Source organism: Octodon degus, unplaced genomic scaffold (assembly GCF_000260255.1).
Source record: "Octodon degus isolate 3935 unplaced genomic scaffold, OctDeg1.0 scaffold00201, whole genome shotgun sequence".
Lineage (NCBI taxonomy): Eukaryota > Metazoa > Chordata > Mammalia > Rodentia > Octodontidae > Octodon > Octodon degus.
In genome coordinates, this window is record NW_004524777.1 from 2,344,467 (window position 1) to 2,370,607 (window position 26,141).

General features: G+C 36.1%; 1 protein-coding gene across 5 annotated transcripts in view; it reads right to left on the reverse strand.

The window, feature by feature from the left end:
• The window catches only part of Ophn1 (oligophrenin 1), a 477,586-nt gene that overhangs the window by 92,258 nt on the left and 359,187 nt on the right, over positions 1 to 26,141 (reverse strand). For all 5 annotated transcript variants that reach the window (XM_023704707.1, XM_023704709.1, XM_023704708.1 and 2 more), the window contains exon 19: positions 10,080 to 10,239. In XM_023704707.1, the coding sequence (XP_023560475.1) occupies positions 10,080 to 10,239 (160 nt within the window). The remainder of the gene's footprint in view (positions 1 to 10,079; positions 10,240 to 26,141) is intronic.

Below are 26,141 nucleotides of genomic sequence, written 5' to 3' on the forward strand. Positions count from 1 at the left end.
CTTGGTCTTAACCATCCAGCAGAAAAGTATAAAAACAAAGTATAAGAAGTAAAGCTATGCTGTTATGTTGAGCTGTAGGGGACTCAGGTCAACAATTTTGGACATTGCTCGTGAAGCAGAAGACCCAATACTATTATGGACTACTGGACTCTTTTAGAATATTTTGCTGAGTTATATAATATTTAAATAACGGAACTAAAAAAAAAAAGGGAGATACAGATGAATGCCTATTTTGTATCTGTGTATTCAAAATGATTAGGATAGATATATAGGTACATTCTCTTAATGAATAGAGGGATTTGTTCTAATAGTGTTTGTAAATAGGATATCATTTCTGCATTTTATACAGCAAATAACCACTAGGAAGACAGTATGCAATGTGTTAATTATTGAAACTGTCCTACCAATTTGATTTGAAACTGTCTCATTGCTATTTGTTTCTCAATGAAATTATGGGGAAAAAAACCAAAAAGGACAATTTGTGCCTGTGTATGTTTTGATTCCTCTTTTTTTCTACCTAAACCCCTCCCCTCCCTTCAACCCCTCTCTCCCCTCCCAGTATACTTTCTTTTGCTGTTTTGGCTTTTTTCTGCATTTGATACCAGAAAAAATACTACTGTCATAAAATGAGTCAAGAAGTATTTCCTCTTATTCTTTTTTGGGAAGGAGATTTTACAGAATTGGTAATAATTTTTCTTTAAATATGTGGTACGATTCTGCAGTATAACTATTGAACTGTGAAGATTTCTTTTTCATATGATATTGAAATATAAATTCAATAGCCTTAAGTTACAGGGCTACTTAAATGGTCTATTTTATATTGTGTGAGTTTTCTTTTTATTTTTTATTTTAGGGAAGGGTCTACAGGGTGTTCAGGGCCTCACTACTAAATTAGACTTATAGTGATCTACCTGTTTACAGTCTCCCAAGAACTGGGATTACAGGTGCTCACCACCATGCCCAGTCTCAATTGCCATCTCAGCATGCTCGAGGGGTGGGGCCTACATGGCAGGCCCGGGGATTGAACTCCCAGCCCCTGAGCCTGCTTGCAGGTGTTTTAATCCACTGAGCTATCTATTTGACAGGCCCTGGGTGAGTTTTGATAACTTACAACTTTAAAATACCTGTTATTTAATCTAAATTGCCAATTTACATGGACTTGTTTACATTATTCTCTTATATTTTTGATGTCCTAAGAGTTAGCAATGATACCCACTGTTACATAGCTTATATTTATAATTTGTGACCTGATTTTAATTTGTCAATCTTGCTAAAAGCTTTGTCAACTTTATTGATCTTTTAAGTGTTACTTTAACATAAGCTTTCTGATTGAATTATTGTTTTTCTGCTTTTGATACCAGCAACTTCTGACCTTATCTTTATTATATGCTTTGAGTTTATTTCACTCATTTTTACTAACTTCTGGAAGTGAGATTATAGACTATTCCCTTCAAATTTTCCCTCTTTTCTAAAGCAGGTATCCAGTACTACAAACTTCTTTCTCATGTTTTAGCTGTATCACATGATTTGTGATATGTTCTTCTATTCACTGTCACTCAGTTCAAAGTTATTTCTCCAATAACTTCTGTCTTAGGATGGGCGAGATAGCTCAGTAGACTAAAGCGCCTGCTTAGGCAAGTGTAGGGACTTCGATCCCCCAGAACAGGCTGAGCTGGCCACAAAGTCTGGGCATAGTAGCATACACCTGGAATCCCAGCGCTATGGAACCTGAAAACAGGAGGATCACTATGAGTCTGAACTGCGTAGTGAGATCCTGTAACAACAAAATACATTAAAAATAATAATAATAATAATAATAATAATAAATAAAACTTGTCTTTACTCATAAATTATTCAGAAATCTACTTTTAGTATTCAAGTACTGGAGGATTTTCATATTGACCTTCTGTTATTGATACAACATACGCAAATATATAAAAGTCATATATCACATCAATAGAATCTAGGATAAAACTTACATGGTGACTTCAACAGATTTAGGAAGAGAATTTGATAAAATTCAACATTTCTTCGTGATCTTCATTTCCTTGTGATTAAACAGTTTGCATGATTTCAATCACTGTAGATTTTTGAGATTTTTTATGGATCTGTTGTAGTGTATATTCCACAGGAAATTAACAATATGTTCTTCTGTTGTTGGACAGAGTATTCTACAAATCCTTATCAGATCCTAGATTTTGGTACTCTTGAATTTCTCTAAATACTTTTTTTATTTGCTATCTAATTGTTCTTTGACTTATTTAGAGATGAACATCAAAGATTCCAAGTATAACTGTGGATATTTCTACTTTTCCTTCCAACTCACCAAACTTTTACTTTACATAGTTTGACATTTTATTATTTGGTGTATATAAGCTAAGATTGTTATATCTTCAACAGTTTTAGAATTCCATTTTAATTCATAGTATTTTAAGCAAATAACTTTATATAATTTTTAGAGGTTTCTTAAGAAATTGTAAAGCTTATCACAGACTACTAGCATTGACATTTTACCTATCTGGGCAAACTGCCTAGACCTTATTTCCTTTAATGTTCTTTACCCTCCCTACTTTTATAATACATCTGTATTAAAATATTTAATAAGAAAATACATGTTATAATTTTATATAAAATTTATAATTTTAACCATTGAACATTATACATAAAACTAAAGGAGAGAAGTATTTCAAATTACCCTGAATTTTGCAGATTCACTAGTTATTTTTTCCTAATATTCCAAGTCCTGTTTTCATTTTGTCATTTCTGTTCAAGGAACTTCTGTTAGCCATTCCTTTAAGGTATGTCTGCTCTGAACAAATTCTCTCTGAACAAATTTCTCTACTATGTGAGTAGCAGAATTTCTGTTCTGTCTTAAAATTCACTTATTTATTTTGTCTTCTCCATTCTGATGTTAAGGCTGTATACTAATTTTTTAAAAATCTCACTGACTGCATCAGTCTATTCTATAATTTTTTTTTCTTTGTATCTTTTATTACTTTGCTAATTAGCCTAGTGTTTTTTCTTGATGGTCTTTTCATACGCATTGATATGGCTGACTCTTGGTATGATCACTGATATTCAACTGAAATTTACACATTTTGGATATTATGAGTCTGTTTCTTACTTAAATCTTCTATTATAGCTGATTTCCTCTGCCACTGCCACCACAGGGGATGGGGAACATTGTCTCATTACTGCCAGTATGGTTAGAAGTTCATGCTTCCCATTTGGCCACTCCTGACATCCACACAGAAAGGAATGGCATCTGGTTACTGCTAGGTCAAAGGAGCTTATACTCTTCACTAGACCCTTACAAACAACACCTCAATTAGAGGGGAAGGCATGTCTCAGTAATGTTTATGGCTTTAGCTGTCACTCCACAATAGTAACCTTATTACTACTGAGTGGTGGAGAAAATTTAAGCCTCTTCTGATACTACTTCAGTGCTAAATGGGTATGTGAGTCCAGGCACTTTTTATGGTTTCTATTGACAGCACAGGAAGTAGAAGAGGGTGTCTCATTACTATCAGATGGAAAGTAAAAAGTCCAGCTGTCAGGTTGGCCTTCTCTTATAGAACCTGAGAAAAGGATTAAGCTGCATTGTTAAAAATTGGCAAAAGTAGAAGTCTATTCTTTGCATTTGGCCTCTGCTAGTATGGATCAAGGTGCGGCTACTTTTTTCTGTAATGTTTGACTAGTGTACAAAGGTTGTTATTAAAAGTTTGTGTTTGTATTATTAAACTGTCTCTAAGTCCTCTGGCAAAGTCAGCAGGCTTTAATCTGCAATCATTGGTAGTTTTAGGTTATTACTGTCTATAATAACCAATCTGAGATATATCAAGATATAATGGAAGCTAGATGGATCATGGCAACATCATTCCTCAGGGCCCAGGTCCTTACCAGTATATCACCTTTTCTCCATATTTATGAGTCATCTTATGTTAATTTTATAAACATTGTAATGTCCAGGGGTTTTAGCTATACTCATTGAAGGAACAGGGAAGTCTGACCACACTATTGAAAAAGCCTTGTTTTTTGGGGGTTTTTTTGTTTGTTTTTTTTTGCTTTTATCCTATACAGTTATTCTACCACATACATGCACAGCAGTCCTGTAAAAAATAAGTAAAATCATGTCGCTCTCATGCTCCAAATCATCCTATTGCAGAACAAACCTAAAATTTTTCTGGTTTATTCTAAGGCTCTATTATAAGATCTATTCTGTTATTTTCCTTCTCCACTAACTCTTTGAAACTATGTTCTTCTACTTGGTGTTCTCTTTAATGTACACTAGCCAAACTGCCCTACTTGTTGTACCATGAACATAATAAACACAGTTCTACCTCCATGATTTTGAACTTACAATTCCCTCCACCTACAATGCTTTTCTTTTCTTTCTTTTTTTTTCAGAACCGGGGATTAAACCCAGGCCCTTGCGCTTGCTCTATTGAGCTATCTCCCCAGCCCCCCACAATGCTTTTTTACACAGCAGTTGAATGAATTACTCCTCTACTTCCTGTGAGTCTTTGCTTAAAAGTGAATATTTCCTATAGCCTACTTCAATTTTCTCATTTCCTCACTAAGTTTCAAATGGCAAAACCACTTTCCGACCCTTTGTTCCCTTCTCTGTTTTTATCTTTCATCCTCATTACCATCTCATTAAATATTTTATTTAGATATTAGTTGTTTTACTTTGGTTGAATATGGTTTTGTGCTTTTTTAGAATATAAACTCCATGAATAGCACTTGGCACACAATGGATTCTCTGTCTCTGTCTCTGTCTCTCTCCCCCCCTCCCTCTCTGTCTCTGTCTTTCTGTCTCTCTCTCTTCTCTCTCTCTCTCTTTCTCCTACACACACACGCACACACACACACACACACACACACACATATGCTAAATGAAACAATCAATTTATCAATAAATGGCATTTGGACTTTAGGGTTCAGTAAATTATAAATCATAGGCCTACTGCCTATTTTATAAAGTTTTATTACAGTAATGTTACATCCATTTGTTTTTGTAATAACTGTGGCTGCTTTTCCATTATAAAGATAAAGCTAAGTAGCTTGACAGAGATCTCTGGCCTGAAAAGTTTATTTTTACTATATGTACTTTACACAATGAAAAACTCACTGATCTTTGCTTTAGATTCACATAGAGAACTATTTGTTAAATACTGCTTTTTGGATAATTTTGAGAAATCTCAAATCTAACCTAGTCCAATGACAGCTTTTCCCCATCTCCCATTACTTTTCTATTCTATATTTCTAAAATGTATGAAGAACTACCTCATTCATTCAGTCAGCCAAGTCAGAGATCCAAGATTCTGAAATCTCCCTCTTCCACATCTGCTTCCAATCACCAAGTCCTGCTGATTTTGCCTATCTTTTTTCTCATGGCCCTATCTCAGACTACAGCTAATTCTTGTTCAAGCTACGGCAAAATTTTCTCTTTTTCTCTATCTTTTATACTACAGCCAGATAATGTCTCCCGAACATAAGTCTGACTATAATACTATTTTGAAGCAATGCTTTTTCAACACTGGCATGAAAAATTCCAAACATTCTCAACTCCTCAATCAAGCAGTCAAGTGTTTTTAGGAACTGGTTCTTGTCTATCTCTAGTCATATTTCCAACTGTTTTTATTTCCATTTCTTGTTCCAAAAATACTTTTTTTAGGCCTGGGCCTTTGATCACACTGGGTAGTCTCATTGAAATTTCTTTTCCTGACTTCTTTTCTCCACTTTAATATATGTGATGGTTAATTTTAGGTCTTAACTTGGCTGGATTCTGGAATACAAAAGAAGCCTAGAAAAGTATTCTTTTGGTTGTATCTAAGACAGTGTTCTCTAGAAGAGAGCAAATGTGGGGGCTAGGTGGCAAAAGCTACCTTTAATGTGGGCAGGCATCATCCATTAAATTGGGTATGTAGTTAAAACAATACAAAGAAAAGGAAGTAATTTTACTCTGAGAGCCAAGACATCAGGATTTTCAGATCTCTGGCCTTTGGACTCCAGCATTGATACCAGAGAGCCTACTCCATTCCTCCATCCTTACGTATTTGGCCTCAGGCAACTTACATAATTGTTTTTTTTTTTATTCTGAGGACTTCAGACTTGGATTAAGCCAAACTACAGGCATCCCAGAGTCTCTAGCCTACAGATAGCTATCATAGGACTTCTTAGTTACCATAATTGAATGAGACAATTCCCCCAATAAATCCTCTCTCACATATCTACACATACATCCTAATGATTTTACTTGTCTAGAGACCCCTGGATAGTACAGTAATATAAGTCAGACTTCTCTACAAGAATCTCTTCTTGAAAATCTGAAGGTGCCACATACATACTCAATAATATCACTGTACCAAAATGACTGGCGATGCTGCTGCAGTGTATAGTGATATAGAGTACTGTGATTCTTTTTTTTTTTTTTTTTTTGCGGTACTGGGGATTGAATTCAGGCCCTTGCACTTGCCAGGCAAGCGCTTATTCCACTGAGCCACCTCCCTGGCGAGTACTGTGATTCTTAACTGGGCTAACTGGATTTAAATCCCAGCTCTTATTAAAAATTGTTAATTGATACATACATTCATGGGTTACAACATAGGAATTTAATACATGCAATATAATGTATAATGATCAAGTCAAGGTAATTAGCATTTTCATCTCCTTAAGCATTTACTATTCCTTTGTGGTGGGAGCCACACATTTCTCTTTTACTTCTTTATAAAATATGTAATAGGTTGTTGAGAACTATATTTAAAATGCTTTGCTGCAGAACACTAGAACTTATTCCACCTATCTAGTTACACTTTGGTACATTATTCACCTATGCCACTTCCTAACCAAATAACCTCAGGGATGTGATTATCACACACTATTATCACATTTCAACTAAATATAGATGATTATCAGGAAAATAAAGTTGTTTGAGGTAAAATAATATGGCAGAGAATGCTGCTGTTCTCCAATATCCATTCTCTTTATGTCTTAGTTGGGCAGGTTATACACCAAAAAAGACTTCGCTTTCTTGTCACATGTATCAGTTACTTTTCACTCATTGTTGGGACAAAATATCCAACACCCAAAATTAAGGAAAGAAAGCTTTATTTAGCTTACAGTGGAGGTTTCAGTACCTACTATGCTGGTTGCAAGGCAGAACAGCAGCTGTAGCATCTAGCAAGCCACCTCCCTTCCTTCCATGCTGACTTCAAAAATCAGAGCTCCTCCAAGGAAGTTGAATGCTCCATCCTTCCTCAATTCCCTTTTATATCCTTTAAGTGATGAGTCACTCTAGGGTGGGGCCTCCACACCCTATGGAGGGGCTTCCATGCCCTAGGGTGTGGAATTGCTGAGTCCATTTAGCTAAGCCTTTAATTTCTCAAGTTATATCTACCACTACATCACATCATGTGAAACCATAAGATTAAATTCTGACAAATGGGATGTAAATGAAATTGGAATGTGTGCTTTCTATGCCATAACTAAAAAAGAAAGTGTTTTAACCCACTTCTTTTCATTGATTCTTTTCAATCAATGGAATGTAGAATCAATTGTGATGACAAAGATAATACTCTAGGAAAAGTAGAGCAACAAAAAAGAACCAAGGATCCTGATACTGCCAAATCACCTTACTAGGATTAGACCATCTCCTTGACCTATTTTACAACCAAAAACTAAACATCTGTTGTTAGAGCCACTGTATGTATGTGGTGACTTAGCACTCCAGCCTATATCATACTTAACGCAGCTAAAGGCACACAGTTTGGACTTGTGCTGTGGATAGACCTAGATTACAAGAGAAGCCTCTTTGCCCAAAGGAAAATCTGAATTAAATTATGCTTCCCAAGAATGACACTGGCTGCTACAAGCTTATAGCCAAGTATATGGTCATCTGTGACAAGGATACAATACCTGTCAATAACTATTTCCTGTCCTAATGTCATTCCTGTATTCATTATCTCTCTCCCCTTATTTTGTATTTTCATTGTTTTACCTGATTATAATGTATGTTATTTTGCATTTTACATATTGTATCATATTAAGGGGCAACTGAAATACATGACAAATGTTTGCATAAAGAAATCTATTACAGTAAAATACACATTGAAAATAAAACCCAGAAAGTTCTTTCCTTTGCTTTTTTTTTAAATTTTTATCCTAAAGGAAAAAAAGACAAATAATAAAAAAAACCCAAAATTCCAAAACAGTATAAGAGGGTAAGAATACTTGATAACTACGTATTATTTTTAAATCAGTTACTCACAGTAGGAGATACCAGCATTAAATGTCCAAACACCACCCTGACCACACCTGATCTCATCTTCCCTTCACGTTGAACACACTTACATTCTTTCCAATTTCTCAAACAGTCACAGAAATTGTCTTCTGTGTCTTTATGAAATATAAAAATACAGTGAGTGCTACCATCATGTACCACTTAATAGAAAGGGAAATTTATAAAATGATTATGCTGTGTATCCTTATCCACTGTATTCATCAGACCTGGTACTGTGAAATTTCTGGCTCTTCCTCAAAATTAAAATAACTTTGAAAAGGTAAGATTTTGAATTGATGAGAACATCCTAAGGGAGTCACAACAGCAAAATTCAAGCTACTCATGAAAGAGGACTGCTCCAGAAAATGACAAGAATGATGGTTTAAGTGTGTTCAAAGTGAGTTGGACTAATGGCAATGTGTCTTTTAGTATATATATTTTTTAAAATTCAAACATTCACTGTATTTTTAGATCACATATGGTACACCCACCTTAATTATTCTGGAATTAGAGATATTTAACAATGGTACAATTGATTTATATATGGTTTTAATGGAGTTCAAGCCCTACAGTACTAAAATAGGGTACCTTGGTGTTTGAAACAACAAAAGCAAGTAGGTCTCTTAGGCCTCCTCCTGCCCTTCTTCCCCAAAAGAGGCCATGTAAAGAATTTCTTGACCTTCCTTTAAATGTACTTTTTTTTTTTTTTGTGGTACCGGGGATTGAACTCAGGACCTTGTATTTGCCAGGCAAGCACTTATTCTACTGAGCTATCTCTCTGGCCCTTGGCCTTCCTTTAAAATAGGTCATGAAACTTTTATTCCAGAGTTACCCTCCTTACACAAGCAGGAAATGAATATCTTTATACTCAAGTACACTGAAAGATCACAAAGAATCTGAAAAAACAGACCTTTGCTGAATCCCTCCCAGTTTAACAGGATTAGATAATACCATTGTATTACTAGTCATATTTCTCCAGTTTATCCACATCTTCATCAAACTACTACAAATTTACCTGTTTGGGTCTTTGGAAGACCATGTTACACAGAACTTACTAAATAAATTTGTGAGAGGGCCAGCCAAATAGCTCAGCAGGTTAAAGCGCCTGCAAGCAGGTGCAGGGGCAAGGTGAGATGGCAATTGAGACTGGGCGTGGTGGTGCATGCCTATAATCCCAGCACTTGGGAGGTTGTAAACAGGAGGACTGCTATGAGTCCAATCTAGTGGTGAGATCCTGAATACCCTATAGACCCTTCCCTAAAATACAAAAAAAAAATTGTGATTTTTCTCTTATTAATTGGTTCGTGCTATAGGGGCTCAATCGTGAATCTTGTGATGGGTGAGGAGCTATCTCTCTTCTTCCCCACAGTCTCACTGCACATAAACAAATTTTGTGCCTATAATTTTCGTCCATTTTCACGTTTGCCTCCACACTACATTGTTAACTTTCTTTTTTTCCTTTCTGGTGCAGGGAATCAGACTTAGGAGCTCATACATGGCAGGCAGGAGCTTGTGCCACTGAGCAATATCCCTAACTATACTGCTAACTCCTTAAAGGCTTAAATGGCTTTTCTTTACACACCCAGACTCTAGCACAATACCTGATAATAAAAGTTACATGCATAATCAAGAATGACTAAATATATGAAATTCCCATGGCCAGAATTACCATCAAATGTCATTGTTTCTTAAAGGGATTGACTATTAATTTGAGCCAAGGAAGACAAAACCAAAAAAGGCAGCTGGAGGCAAGTGTCCCATGCTTGGAAGAATTGTGATAAGGACAGGAAATGCATACCTTGTCAAAGTGCTCAATTAGGATTTCTACCACGATGTTCTGGAACTTGATGTTCATCATGGCAGCCACAGTATCCTCTTGAGCACGCATTAGGGTGGGCCCAAAAATCACTCCCATGTTGGAAGGGGTCATAAGATTTTCTTTGCTATGTTCACAAACACTGCCAGAAGAAAAAGAAAATTAACAAGATTTTCTCAAAGAACTCTTTGTAACTGAAACTGGTACGTACTAATGTAAGATAAGCTAAAATGTTAAAGGAAAGAAAAGGCCCAACGAATATATGGGAAGAAAAGATTAAAATGGAAATAACTAGCCAACAACACAACATAATATGTAATTAGGAGTGATGCCAGTTAATCTTAATTACTAACTTAGATTGAAACCTCTGAAGAAGTAAATGGATCATGGGGGCTGTGTAATCATGAAGGAATTCATCAAATGAGTTCCACAGACAAACATACTGTAAGGAGGTAAGGACAGGTTGGAGATGGGTCAGTAAAGGTGTGTCTTTGGAGGGTGTGTCTCTTGCTGACCCTCTACCCCATGTCCTGCTTCCCAGACACAATGAAGTGAGCAGCTTTGCTCACCATTTCCTCCTGCATGATGTAACTGCCTTAGCACCAGCTGATCATGGACTAAAACCTTTGAAACAATGCGCCAAAAATAAAACTCTCTCCCTTTAAATTGTAGATATCAGAAAGTTTGTTCTACTGATGAGAAACGAACTAATACAGAAAGTAGTACCACCAAAATGGGGTAGCTTCAAGGAGTATAGCTGACCATGGAGTTCAGAGATCTCTGGACCTTATTTATGGCTAAATTTTGGAAAAGTTTAGTGATGTGGGCCAGAGAAGATCTAGAATACTATAAGCAGAGTTTAATGGGAGAGCCTGGTCAGAACCCAGAAGACCAAAATGCTGATAGGAATGCAGACAGTAAAGACCAGGCTAAGAAAATTTTAGTTAAAAACTGGAACTCTATTTGAAAAGCACTACAGGCCATATATTTTTTTCATGGCAAAGAATTGGTCAACATTTTGCTCATGTCGTAAAACTATGTCTGAGGCTAAGTTTAAAGACAATAGCCTAACTAATACTGCAAAGGAAATTTCAAGGCAGTCCAGCACCCATGTTGTAGCATGAGGACAGCTGTTTGCTTGTAGTGAAATTTATAGAGGGAATCAAGAGCAAAAAGCTGAGCAAAAATATTTGAAAACCTTAAATTTGGCCTCAAAAGAATATATGTAAAGTTGTGGTCAAAAAGCAATGTGGTGGGAAGAAATTAATGACATTAAAAAGGAATCTAATATTTATTATTTTTTTCAGTCAAACATTAAGTTTATTTCTGGATCTCAACTATATTTGATACTTACACATTATGATAATATGATGACAGTCACCATTTTTCAACTTTTGTTAGTATATGTTTGCAATATATGATGAATACATTTTTTGTGAGGAATCCTGTACATGTTCATATATAGCTTAATTCCCTTTTTTTGTCCCCTTCCTTTCCCATCCCACCCTACTTCTTCTAACTCTTCCTCCACTCCCCATTTGCAAAAGTTCTACTTTCATTCTTTTCTTCAACTCTTTTCCCTTTCTTCCTTACTCCCTTTCTCTACCTCTTCTTCCCCTTCCCATTTGGAAAAGATCTCCTACCTCTTATAATCTTTTATATTGCTCTTTATTTGTACTTTGAGTCTCTCATATAAGAGAAACCATATGATATTTAAATTTGTGTATCTGATTTCTTTCACTTGACATTACAGTCATGAGGTCCACCCATGTACCTACAAAGGACTCAAATTTATCCTTCTTTAAGACAGAGTATTATTCCTCTTTCTTTATTCATCCATCTGTTGACCGATATACAAACTGATTCCAAGATGTAATTATAAATTTTACTGCCATAAGTATGGGTATGCATGTATCACAGTAATAGCAAAACTTTAACTCTTTCTGGAAGATACTTAGGGAATATCTGAATCAAATGGAATTTCTAGTTTTAGTATATTTTAGGAAACTCCATACTAATTTGCATAGTGGCTGTACCATTTGGCACTCCCATCAACAGTGAGTAAGGATTCCTTTTCCACCAACAGCCTTGCCAGCACTTATTGCTCATTTCCTGATGATAGCCATTTTTCAGGAGTAAAACACACTGAGTGCTGTTTTAATTTGCTTTTCTTGAATGGCCAGCTGTTTTTTTTTCCATAATTTTATTGAGAAGCAAATAGCAATGAGACAGTTTCAAACCAAATTAGTAGGACAGTTCCAATAACTAACACATTGCATACTGCCTTCCTAGTGGTTATTTGTTGTACAAGATGCAAACATGGTATCCTATTTATAAACACTATTAGAACAAATGCCTCTATTCCTTGAATTAAAATAATGTAGCTATATATCTATCCTAACCATTTTGAATACACAAATACTGGCCAGCTGTTTTGGCTTGCATTTAGATGTTTCCCCAAAGCCTCAAGAAGTCATAGATGGGGCTTTTCAGAGATAGCTAGATATAGATTATGTGATTCTTGGATTAAGTGTGTGATCCTGGGATCAAGGGCATGTGATTACTTAATTAGTACACTGATTGGTTTGGCATAGTTCTGGGAATGTATAATTGGAAGGCCCTCCCCTGGGTTTGAGTGCTACCCATTCCAAGGGCAGTTAGCCTGGATAAAATATTAGAGACAGAAAAAGTGATGCTGATTGTCACTTGGTTCTTCTCTTTTTTGCTGCCTTCTGCTCATGCTGAACTCTTTTACCTCTGTGATGCCATTCCTCCATGTCATCCTTCATTGGAGCCAGCCAACTATGCACTGAAATATCTACAAACTGTGAGGCAATTAAAACTTTCCTCTATTAACTTTGAGTGTTGGGTATTTTGTTTTAGCAACAGAAAAGTGCCTAAGACACCAGCAATGGTGAACATTTTTCATATATTTATGGGAAATTTGTACTTCTTCATTTGAGAAATATGCTTATTTCAGTTGGCAATTTTATGACAAGGTCTTTAAATTTAGAGGGTAGATTTTTGAGTTCTTTATATATTCTAGATATTAAATACTCCTTTGTCTGAGGAATACCTAGCAAACAATTTGCCCCATTTTGTAGGCTGTCTCTTTACTTGGGTTTCCTTTGGTGTACAGAAGCTTTTTAATTAGATGTGATCCCATTGGTTGATTCTTGATTTATTTTATATGCAACAGGGGAGGAACTAAACAGGCATAAGAAAAGAAGATAGCTTAAGGGCATCTCAGGAATTAGTAAGATCCCACCCATCATAGGCTCAAGGATATAAAAGTATAATCCTTTATCTGAGCAGAAAGCCTCTACAATCTCTGCTGAGAAAGGAAACCTAGGGAACTTGTCCCCTGGATTCATTTCACCATGCTTTGCCATACAGGTACTCAGAGAACACTGCACCCATGTTCCAAGAAGGGCTTGTTGGTTACTGCTCGTCATGCCAGCAGACCTTGTAGTCATCCATGTGATGTTGGTTTTGCAGGTGTGCAGAGTGCAAGAGTCATGGGGCAATGAAGCCCCCCCCCAGACTGCAAAGGTGCAATTTGTCCCTAAGATATGCCTGTATGAAGCTGTAAAAATAAAGCTGAAGGTACTATGGAGACCTCAGGAAGCAGGTGATGCCAGGAACATGAAATGTCTTTTGAGGAAAGCTGCAGGCTCCAAGTGGAGCCAGACTGAAAGAAGCCATGTGGGCTGCAACCAAAAAAGCTGTAAGTGCACGCCCACTCAAACCCTTTGGAAATCATGCATCCCCAGTGGATATGCTGGACATGGAGCTACAAAAGTTAATGTAATCCCTGCTGGGTTTTTGGTCTTGTTTTGCTGCTATTTTTCTATGTCCTATTCTTCCTTTTCAGAATGGTAATGCTTACCCTGTAGCACTGTACCTTGGGATTATGTAAAATGCTTGTGATTATCACAGGGGATCACAGTTAGGAGTTTGTCTTGAATTTTAGGGGAGACTTCGTGAACTTCAGGGAAGTGCTGGACTGTTGAGATTTTAGGGAAGGGAACATTGCATGACTGATTATATAGAACATGGTTGCATGATGTTAGGCTTAATTAACTTATTGTTTATTAGGAGATTACATAGAATTTAACAAGGTTTGGTTAGGTGGTAAATTGAGAAAGGGGGGACTTGTACCAGTTAATCTCAGTTGTCATATTGACTGGATAAAGAAATTCCCATAGGTGACTGGATCATAAGCATGCTATATTAATCAGTGGATTAATCCAACGATATTCAGAACTGAATGCATGGCTAGGAGGTAGGGCCCAGTTGGAGGTCATGGGCCACTGGGGGTGTGCCTTTTAAAGATACGCATCTCTCACTGGGAATGTTGCCCTGTACTCTGCTTCCTGGATACCAGGAAGTGAGCAACTTTGCTCTATCCTGTCCTTCTCCCAGGATGTCCTTGCTTTGAAGACCATAGACCATGAAATGAAACCTCTGAAACTATGAGCCATAAAAAAACCTCTTTTACCAAGCTGCAAGTGTCAAGTGCTTTCTCCCAGAGAAAGCTGACAAACAAGGAGCTGAAGTCAGCAAATGAAGACATAACAAACTCATCTGGTAGCACTGAAGGATTTAAGAGCCAGGAAAGTGGAGGGTTGACAGCAAAGGATCTGGAGAGGTAGGAAGGAAGCAATAGGCCATTCAAGATAAAGATGAATGACATGTATAAAGAACAACGAAGCACATGGAGAGAGTGCCTACCAGTCATTCCAATCAGGAAGCTGACCTCTTCCTCACCCTCAGAGAAATGAAAACATGAAAGAGCTGAAAGGGATCTGTCAGAACATCCCTTTATGATGTTCTTCATCTGACAGATGAAAAAAAGGAAGCCTACAGATGGGAAGGGATTTGTCTAAAATCACAATTACCTAGTGATTATTACAGTTTGGATATAAAATGGTCTAAAAAAAAACCCCTCATGTATTGAAGGCTTGGTCTACAATGCAGTGCAGCATTGTTTACAAGTAGGGCCTTTGGGAGATGATTCGACCAGAGGGACTATGATCTCATTTATGGATCAATCCATTTATGGATTTAAAGCCTAATGGGTTTAAAGGAAGGGGTTTTACTCTAAAAACAAGCTGGCTGCCTTCTCGCTACCATGAGATAAGCACATTTGTTCTACCACATATTTCCCATCATACTGTTCTGCCTTACCAGGGGTCCACAGTGATGAATTCAGTTGACCATGTTTTGAAAATATAAGCCAAAATAAATGTCCTTTTGTTTTTCTCAGGGATTTTGTTACAAAAACAGAAACCTAATTAACATAAGTATACAGTAGGTCCTGTACTGTCAGATTTTATAACTAGATATTCTCCTTACTTAAATTCTTTTCAGTAGTTCCCTATCACTTACAGAAGACAGCCAACTTTCTTCAGAGTGGTAGTTAAGGCCTCTGTAACTTGCCTCTTATTTCTAATTCCTATATTTAGTATAGGCCAGTGATAGTGAACCTTTCAGGGCTTTTAATTCTAACAAACACTGCAGCACATGTGCCATACCTTCATCACCACTGGAAAACTGAACTGTGTTTATATACCAATAACAGCAATCACTAGCTATAAGACAGGGAATATTTACTCATTCTAATCTCCCTGAGCTTCAGTTTTCCCACTTGAATAAACAATGCCTATTTCAGGGAGGGGTTGACTTCATAGTGTTAAACTGCTTTAGCACCCTAAAATTATCTGTTACTATTATTATCTCTTTTGGAACCTCCATTCTAGGTTGACCTTTGGCATTCTTGTTATACTATGGATGAGGAAGTAGGAAGAAAATGTTCAAATGGGAAAAGGGAAAAGGAGCGGGGAGTGGGGGATGAAGGAAGGGGGAAAAAAAGAGTTAACAGGAAAATGATGAAAACAGAGCTTTTGTAAATATGGAGGAAGTAGGGTTGAAAGGAGGGAAGGGGGATGAGAGAAGATCCAGGCATATTATGTACAGGTACAGATTCCCTATGATGAATGTGATCATTATGCATTTCAAAAATATACCAATAAAATAAGTTTTAAAAATAAACTGCCTACATTAGGACTTTCTGGCTACACATCCTTGTTTCAGACACATCCTTGTTTATGGCAACATTTTTGCCTAGAATACCCTCTACTACCATATTTATGGAATGTCTCTTTATTCTTCCAGATTATGGTAATGTGACAAGTCCTTCAGAGAAATCACAGCCCACTGTCTTCAACTAAACTGACAGCATTGGCAAGCCAAGTATAGTGGAATTTTCTGTTTACTTATCTGCCTCTCTTACTAGGTAATAAACAACTTCCAAGCATGTTCTTGGCACACTGTAGGTACTAATTAATTATTTATAAAGGAACTGAGTGCCTTTAATGCTCTTTTAAATACTACTGAAGGCAGCCAAGTAAAAGGCATGTAGCCCTTTGGTCAGTTTGGCTGTGGAGGTGGGGAGTTAAGCAAAGGGGCCGGTCAGCTGCCCACTCAAAACCGTAATTTTCAAACCCACACAGACCCATCAATGAGCAAGTTCTTGACATTAAGTAGGTAACTGAGGGGGCACAATCCTTGGACAAATCTTAATGAAGTCTGTATAGCCCTTGACAAAGGTTAGATGCCATTCAGATGGTAATAAGCAGCAAACATTTAGGCTCTTAGATATTGTTGGGCTGCTGAGTCCTTTTCAACAGTATAAATACCTCTGCAATCAACTTTTATTATTTAGTGACAGAAATTTTCAGATATTAAAATAGAAAACTATCTCCATGCTGCCACCAAGTGATCCAGAAAAACTAAACCACTAGTGGCAAAGTAAAAACACTTACTTAAATACTTTAGTGAGCTTTGCAGGAAACCTTTATTCATATCCCAGCAATCCACTGAATCATCACAACTGCTAAAAGCAGTGTATTTTAGCTTTGAAGACTAGGCTCACCATGGGTAAAGAACTCCTTATGTTCACAGTTTGTGAATACATTGCAAGGCAAGGATTAAATCCATGTTTGTTGGTGCCTCAGTATTAAAGTCACATCAGTTTGTCCTACTGACTGATTTTCTAGTTCTTGAAGGATCAAAGCTTCCATGGGAGATTTTTTGAGCTAAAGTCATCTTCTATGAGTTTGAGAGATGTTCCTGGTAGCTCATTTAGGATATTCTTACTTTTTACCTTCTAGGAAGACTTAGGTTACCTATTCTTTGGACAAAATTTCTTTGCATCTTATCTATCTATCTATCTATCTATCTATCTATCTATCTATCTATCTATCATCTATCTATTTCTGTAATACTAAGGATTGAAGCAAGAGCCTCATATATGCTAAGCCACCACTGAGTAATACCTCCTGCCCTAAAAATTTTGAAAATCATTCAGAGACACAAGTTATATTTCAAGTTGTGGGTTCACAAGATGAATGAAGCCAAATCAAAGGCCTAATGAACAGTAAATTATATAGAACATTGTGATACGACCTGACAGTGAAGGCCTCTATAAAGCACAGACTAGAGAAAATGGATACAATTTCAGTATCAAAAATTCAAAACAAAGAAATGGCAAAGTGAGAGAGGTTCTAACAATCTCCAGTTGAGAAAAAAAATAATTCTCAGTAGACAATTTAGAGATAATAAAATATCTGCAGAGACAAAGAGGTGATTTAAATGAGGAATACAGGCATGGGAGAAATGGCTACCTCCCATTTAGACAAACACATTCTACAAATATTACATCATCAAACTCTAGAAACACACTATCAAGACAGTTATTTCCAGTTTTTGTTAATCTAATATAGTATATTTTAAAGCACTTAGGAATGATAAGGTTAAAGTATTTGTAAATAAATATTTTAACCTTTGTTAAAGTATTTGTAAAAGCATTTGTGAATGATAATGGTTATAGTAAATCAGAAGTTGAACCATTCCAAAGGGTGTGACTCCAACTTAACTCCAGCCTACCATGGCCATGTGGACATGCAGGCCCAGTGCAGTTAGACTGTCTTATTCTCAAAATCTGTATTTTGATCTGAACTTCTTGGAATTTTAAAATTTGGAAGCCGTCTTAGTTACCTTTCTTGTTGCTGATACAAAATATCTGACACTCAAGAGTTAAAGCAGTAAAGATTTACTTAGCTCACAGTTTGGAGAGGTTTCAGTCTATAACTGGCTGGTCCCACATGAGGATGGTGTGGTAAACAGACATCATAGAGGAGAACAATGCATGGTGGGCCAAAGGTAGCAAAATAAGCAAGGGATCAGCACAGCTCTTTCTGACCCTTATATCTTATCCAGGCTGCTTAGGGCAAGTAGCACTCACACCCTTAATCCTAGTGCCCCTGAGCCTAGCATAATGTACTATGAATCAATCCCACTGTCACATACTCTAGATCCAGCCACCTCTGAAAAAGCCCCACCTAGGATTTCATGAGGCTTTGGGGGGGGACGGACATCGAGACACAAGCCATAACAAAGAGCAAATCTTTTTTATTCAAAATAGTGCAAAGTTATAGCTTGTGGATCTAGTTCATAATGTGCCAGTTTGAGATCTCTGGTTTAGAAGAATACCAGGCAAAATAGTAGAAGGCTGTTTATATGAAATTAAAGGTCACACCTAGCTTTAAGGCTCAATGATTCTAATGCCTATGTAATATGACTCCTAAATAAGATGGCCATTTCAAATCATATTCCTGGTTCTGTCACTAAGGGTCTGTGTGTCTCTCGACCAATCTTTTTCCATTCCTAGGTATTTATTTATTCCTATGTAAAATGAGAAAGCTATTAGGTAATCTAGAGGGTCTTCTAGTTCTACTAGTCAGTAAATCTTGAAAATTAATAGAGGGACAGGACAGCCAAACAAGAGCAAATTATGTATCCTGTGAATTATCTATTAAGTATGCTTGCTCTCCTAAACTCTACACATGCATACACACACATATGCAACAAAATAAAGATCTGGAACAAGAGTGAGCCTCCAGAGCCAATTGTGAGAAATTTTAAAGGACAATAAATTATATTAATAAATATATTCAACAAATTATACTATGCAAAATTATATTTAATAGAACATTTAACAATTAACTTACAAAAAAGAAAGGTAGGGGCTGGGGAGATAGCTCAGTAGAATAAGTGCTTGCCTGTAAGTAATAGGGCCTGAGTTCAATCCCCAGTTCTGCCAAAAAAAAAAAAGAAGAAGAAGAAAGAAAAGAAAAAGAAAGGTAAAAGGGAGACCTATACATTGGGAACATGGTAAAAACACACAGTCCTTATCATATGTCAACCCTGGGCCACCATGTTCTTTATTAGCCCTACAAGTGACTCTGGTACTTATCAAAGTTTGAGAACCATAGTTATAGATTAGGCACCCCAAAATTATAGCATTCAGACAAAATTCAGCATATCATCTATATTTTTACAACAAAACAGTTTTGCCATTTATTTAAATATAATCCACAGCTGTTTTCATGCTACAATGATAAAATTGGGTGGTTGTGACAGGGTGGTATCATTTCACAAGGCCTAAAATATGTACTATATGACTTTTTATAGAAATATTTGTCAACCTCAAACAGAGATTAAAAGAGATTTAAAATTATTTCATCATATTTCCATGTATTTGTGCAATCTGCATACTACTCAAAGGGGCAAAGACATATTTTAAATCACTGGGTATTTGAACACAGAGTATTGCATACTAAGTAATTATTAATTTCTTTTTAGATAATTTTATTATTACATTATTAAGTTTACAAACATTTTTCCTTCCTTTTAAAATACAAATTGAAATGTTTATGGATGAAATAAATACAATAAAGTAGATTTCTTTCAAAATAACATGAAGGAAAACAGAAGGATACTGACGACAAAAAAATGGTTCCATGTTCATTAAGTTAAAGCTCACTGATGGATATACAAGTGTTACTCATATTGTTTCCTCTATTTTTACATATGCATATTTAAAATTTTATACACTAGAATGTCCTTTAAAAGGAAAAGATAATATGGGTGAAGAATGAGTTAAGTGTTCCAAGGGAGCAGCATTCTACCCAAGAACGGTGCCTTTGTAAAGGATAGATAGCTTTAGTTCCCTCCACTGGAGCTATATTATCTATAAATTAGTTTGAACACATAAACACAATAGAATATCCTGAATTTCATCAATGTCAACAGTTATAATCAGACTTTATTTTATGTACCACTAAGAAAGAATAATGTCACTGTCAAATCATCATGTAATATTTTTGAAGAAATTTAAATAGAAAATTAACTGAAAATAAACCTAACTGAAATGACTATATTATCACCAGCTATTACCATGTTTATAGAAGCAGACTATAGCTACACCATAATGATCACCTGATAACAGGGATTTTAAGAGGACATTTACTGTTAACTGTATCCAAAATTCAGATGACAATTCAACAAATAAAACTGCTCATAGAACTGATGAAATTTGGTACTTTTTTGTTAGTTTACATGTGTACTCCAGGGCAGCTTAGTTTTTATTGTAATATTCTAATTGTGAATACATATATATTCTAAGGATGAATTAGTATTTTAAAGACTAAGTAGAAGCCATAAGGACTGCTATAAGCTTTAACTAATTTCACCTCTAATTAACATTGAAGACTTTGTTAATTACATGATAGGTCGTAAAATGATTTTTCATTGCCCTTTTTGTGTTCAAGCTATACAGGTTTGATAGAAATCTTGCATAGACAATCCAGCTTTGCACAAATAGGGTAGAAGACTATAGCAATAGTCAATTTCAACATCACTACGACAGATTAAACTAATATGATACATCTTCAGATGTGATATAGTTTAATATACATATCACTGGTGATTTCTTCTACCCTAAAAATATGAGAAATCTAGCCTTTAGATATAACATCTGCTTTACAAGAAATACAGGAAATGGGAAAAATCCAAAAAAATAATACAATAAAGAAAGCAGACAAAATAGGAACTTAAGGTGCCGGGGAGATGGTTCAGTAGAATAAGCACTTCCCTGGCAAGCGCAAGGGCCTGATTTCAATCTCCAGTTCCACAAAAAAAAAAAAAAAAAAAAGGAACATATAATTTGTAGGACAACTGGCCTTGTCAATAAACCAGTGTCATGAAAAGTAGGGGACTCTACTAGATTTAAGAGCTGAAAAGGATATAAGAAGCACACAGAATGCATGGTCTTATATTGAGTACTAGTTTATGCAAACATAAATAAAAGGTATTTTTTGGTGCATTAGAAAAATGTTAATATGTCCCAGAAAGGTAGAAAGTGTTGACTTGAAACAGGTAGGCTAAAGAATATGATCATTTTGTCTTGGTAAAAATTACAAATATGTATAACAAGATAAACACAGAGAAAGCCAGAAAAGGGAGAGAAGGAGAGAAATTCAAAAGAATATGTATTATATTATCTGTGGCTATTATTTAATCTTGGAATGGAAAGCTTTTATTTTTTCCTTCTATTTTCAAATTTCTACAACGTACCACACTGTTTCCAAAATACCAAGAAGTATTATTACCAAATTAAGAAAGTTCTACCAATGCTAAAATCTGAAGTTTATGACAGTAATCCAGGCCTGAGACTGCACAGCCCTGTGTTTGTACACTAGACCATAGGGTTGTATTGCTTGTTTCAAATTTTGTCACAACGCTATTGTCTTATCTGCCTCAGGGAAACTTTGTAACATGCTGTCAGAGCATGTGAGAGAAAAGAGAAATGGGATTTCATTGAATTTACAGAACATGTTACACAACTCTTTTTGTATCTGCTTCTTGGTAAACACATGTCTAAATGGCAGAATTAGGCCAGGGGCTTGTTTCCATGAAACTATTCCACGGCAGTGAAATTGCTGGGGAGGAAAAGCAGAGTTGCCTCTTATCTCTGACTAATAGAAACATCAGGTACTGAAAAGAAGTGGATAATTGCGAACCCTAAAATGGTTGCAGTTAGTTCGTTTCTGCCTGATATTACCCCCAAAAAAGAGGCTAGCAGTAGGAACCCATTACAAAGGCATAGACAGAGTCATAACACAGATTATGAAAATAGCATGTGGCAGGCAATATAATTATATGCATTTTTAAATCACATGAATTTTCTTCTGTATAAATTTCCTAAACAAAACTTGTACTCAAATTTCCATTTTCCATATAACTTTTGGTTTTAAATTTCGCATTTCTTTTTGGCTTTCCTTCATCCTACTTTTAAAATGGTGAAAGATTGGTGCTATGAACTCTCAGCCCATATCTAGAATTAAGACTTAAAATTCGGCCACATTTTCCTTCTCGCTCTGCATATTCTTGCTGAAACTTCTCAGAGTAGATTGCTTTAAACTTAAAATATCTTAGCATGCATTTTCAATGAAGAAGCAAATTTTTATATAAAGCCACAATAACATTTTTACATCTTAAATAATTCTAGTGTAATTATTTTAAGTACAAATTACAAATTTTTCTGTTTTAGAAAAAACAACAAGTGATACAGATTTTTAAAGTAATATGAATTCCACAGTATTTGTTGTAATGTATAGTGTTGCCTTCCAACCACTTATTCATATTACCAGATATATGCATATAAAATTGGAAGAAACAAATGTATAATAAATTAAGAAAAGAAAAAAGGAACAATTGAAAAAAATGAAATAAATTAAAACATTAACTGCTTCTTTCCATTAAAAAGCAAAAATGCATAGTACAGTTGTCAAAACCATCCTGCTTCCATACAAATCTTCCCTACTCCCTCTCCTGTCCTCCTCAACTCAGTAACTCTTTCCTTTTAAATAAGTTCATTCCCTTTTACCCAGTACCTATTGTACCCTTCAGATTTAATTTTTCTCTTTCAGGTTCTCACACTAACGAAACAATACTATGTTTGCACATGCAGGTCTGATTTACTTCATTTAAGAAGTTGTTCTCTAGTTGTATCCATTTACTGACAAAAGACTCAAATTTATCCTGCTCAACAGTTGAATAATACTCCATTGTGTAAAACTACCACATCTTCCATATGCATTCTTCAGTTAATGGCATCTGGGTTGTTTCCAGGATTTAGCTATGACAAACTGTGCTGCTATAAATGGGTGCATATTTGTCGCTGTGGTATGAGGTTTTCAATTCTTCTGGAGAAATACCCAGGATGGGAATAGCTGGCATGAATGGGAGGGATCTCTGATCCTAGCTTCTGAAGGAATCTCCAGGGGCCTGCCCCTTAGCTCAGTTCTTTAAGTGGCTGCTTCAACAAAGCAGTCAGGCTCAGGTTGCTGTGGTTCAATCCCCACAACTCAAGCCAGCCAAATCTGCCCTGAAGGAATCTCCACACTGATTTCTATAGTGGCTGTACCAGTCTGCCCTGAGACCAATAGCACAGAAGGGTTCGTTTTTCTCCATGGCCCCTACAGCATTGGTTATTAGCTAACTTGTTGATGTTAGTCATTCTTTCTGGGGTGGGAAAGAATCTCAGTATGGTTTTAATTTGCTTTTTTTTTTTGGTATTTTAGGGAAGGGACTACAGGGTATTCAGGGTCTCACTACTAGATCAGACTTGCAGGGATCCCGCTGCTTACAGCCTCCCAAAAATTGGGATTATAGGTGTGTGTGCCACCACACCCAGCCTCAATTGCCATCTCAGTGCACCCTGGGGGTGGGTCTGGCATGGCAGACCAGAGGATCAAACCCCTGGCCCCTACACCTGCTTGCAGGCACTTTAATATGCTGAGATATTTGGCTGGCCCTTAATTTGCATTTTGTGAATGACCAATGATCTTGAACATTTTTTTCATATATTTACTTGCCATTTGTATTTCTTGTTTGTTTTCTCATTTTATGACCATATTTAATTAGCTTTCTGCAAAAGTAAAGATATACCATTCCAGGAAAAAATATCATAAAAATAACTCTAAACATATCCAGCCACTAGTGAGTACCTTATAAGCTCTTGAGAAGTTTTCATCTTTGTGTTAAAGGTCCATTTCAAATATTATATTTATTCTTGACTCATGTGACAGTTTCAGACTCACAAAATAACTCAACTATTTAGCAGTAATTACAGCATGATCACAAGTGTCACATGACAACCATGTTCAATGTCTTCAAAATCATATATCTGGACAGTAACATCCATACTTCACCCCTCATTCCTTTGTTATGAAGAGAAATATTTACTGCTATGACTCTGTTCCTTCTATTTTTTTTTGGTTTATTATAATAAACATCAAAAGGGTCTCATGCCAAAAATTAGTAATTATAGAAAGAGCACAAATTATCCAATTTTGATTCCCACCACACATATTGCTGAAAAAACACATTAGAACAGAAGAGTTTAAGATTTAATATATGTCCAACTTTTTATTTTCTTTTCTACTTCACTGAGACAAAGACATACTTGTATTTCTTCCTCTGAGAAGTATATATTCATCACAGATGCCCATTTTTGGATTCGGTCTTTGAATTTGGTGGGGCCTGATTTGTTTTTAATTTTTTGTATGTACTAGATAGAAGGCCTTTGTCAGAGAAGCAGTCAGCTATAAATTTTTCCCAGTATGTTGATTTTCTTTTACTTTGCTAGTGATTTGCTTTGAAGTGCAGAAACTTTTCAAAATGATGAGATCCCAGTTGTTGAGTCTTTGAAGTATTTCCCATACAGTTTGGTTTTTGTTCATGAACTCTCTACCTACCTCTATGTCTTTAAGATTCCTACTTATATTTTCCTCCAGATGATTTAGTATTTTTGTTTTAATATTTAAATCTTTGGTCCATTTTTTTTTATTAAACATTCTTTTTATTTTAATTTTATTTATTTGTGTGTGTGTGTGTGTGTGTGTGGCCAGCTCAGTCCACCAGGGGGCAGGGCTGGCTGGCATGTGGTGCTAGGGGATTGAACCGCTGTCCCTGTGCTTTGCTAAGCTTGTTTTAAGTAGGTGCTTTAGACCACTGAGCCATCTCACCAGCCCCCCCCCTTTTTTTTCACCAGCCCCTTTGGTCCATTTTGACTGTAGCTTTGTGCATGGTGATGGGTTGTTTCAGTCTTCAGCATATAGAAAGCCAGTTTTTTCAGCATCATTTATTAACGGGGCCATTGTAGTTCCAGTGAGCCTGTTTGGTCCCTTTATCAAAGATAAGATGGCTGAATGTGTTTGCAGCTGTGTCTGTATCTTCTACTCTGTTCCACTGATACTCAGGTCTGTCTCTATGCCAGTACCATGCTGATTTTATCATAGTAGCTTTATAGTATAATTTCAGGTGAGGAATTGTGATACCTCCTGTCTTTCCTTTGCTCCCCAGGATTGCTTTTGATATTCTGGATCTCCTGATTCCAAATGAATTTGAAGACCAATGATGACCAATCTGGATCCAATCTGGATCCAATCTGGATCCAGTCAAGGCTCATACACAGCATTTCTTGTTTCTTTAGTCTCAGTATAAAATGTTTTCTCTAGATCTGTGAGGTATACTAATGGTATTTTAATCAGGATTGTACTGAATCTGTATAGGAATTTTGGGAGTATAGTGCAGTGTAATTCTATATCATCTAACCTATATGCAGATTTTCTCATCTATCACTGAAATTCTTTCATAAATGAGTCATTTCAATCTGGATCCAGTCAAGGCTCATGCACAGCATTTCTTGTTTCTTTAGTCTCACTATAGAACAGAACTCCTAAAGTTTTAGGCAAGTCCAGCCAACTGTCCTATGGAATGTCAATTATTCTCTGTGTTTCTATACCTTTTATTTTCTGCACATTTGATGGATTTAATTTGAATCAGATTTGCCATTTCTGGCAAAAGCATTACATAGTTTATGCCCTGTACGCATCTTACTGTATTGAACTGGATGGCATACAAGGTCAGCATGTACCACTATCAGTGATGCTAACTTTCATGAACTACTTAGGGTAGCGTCTGTCCCTCACACTGCTTTATTGTCAAAAAAATCATTTTAATTAGTAAGAAACCTGTGAGAAATACAACGACATTATAAATGCCCCATTTCTCAATATTCTTTTACCAAGTAGCTTCAACAACTACCTAAAACAGAGGAGAGAAGTTGTAGAC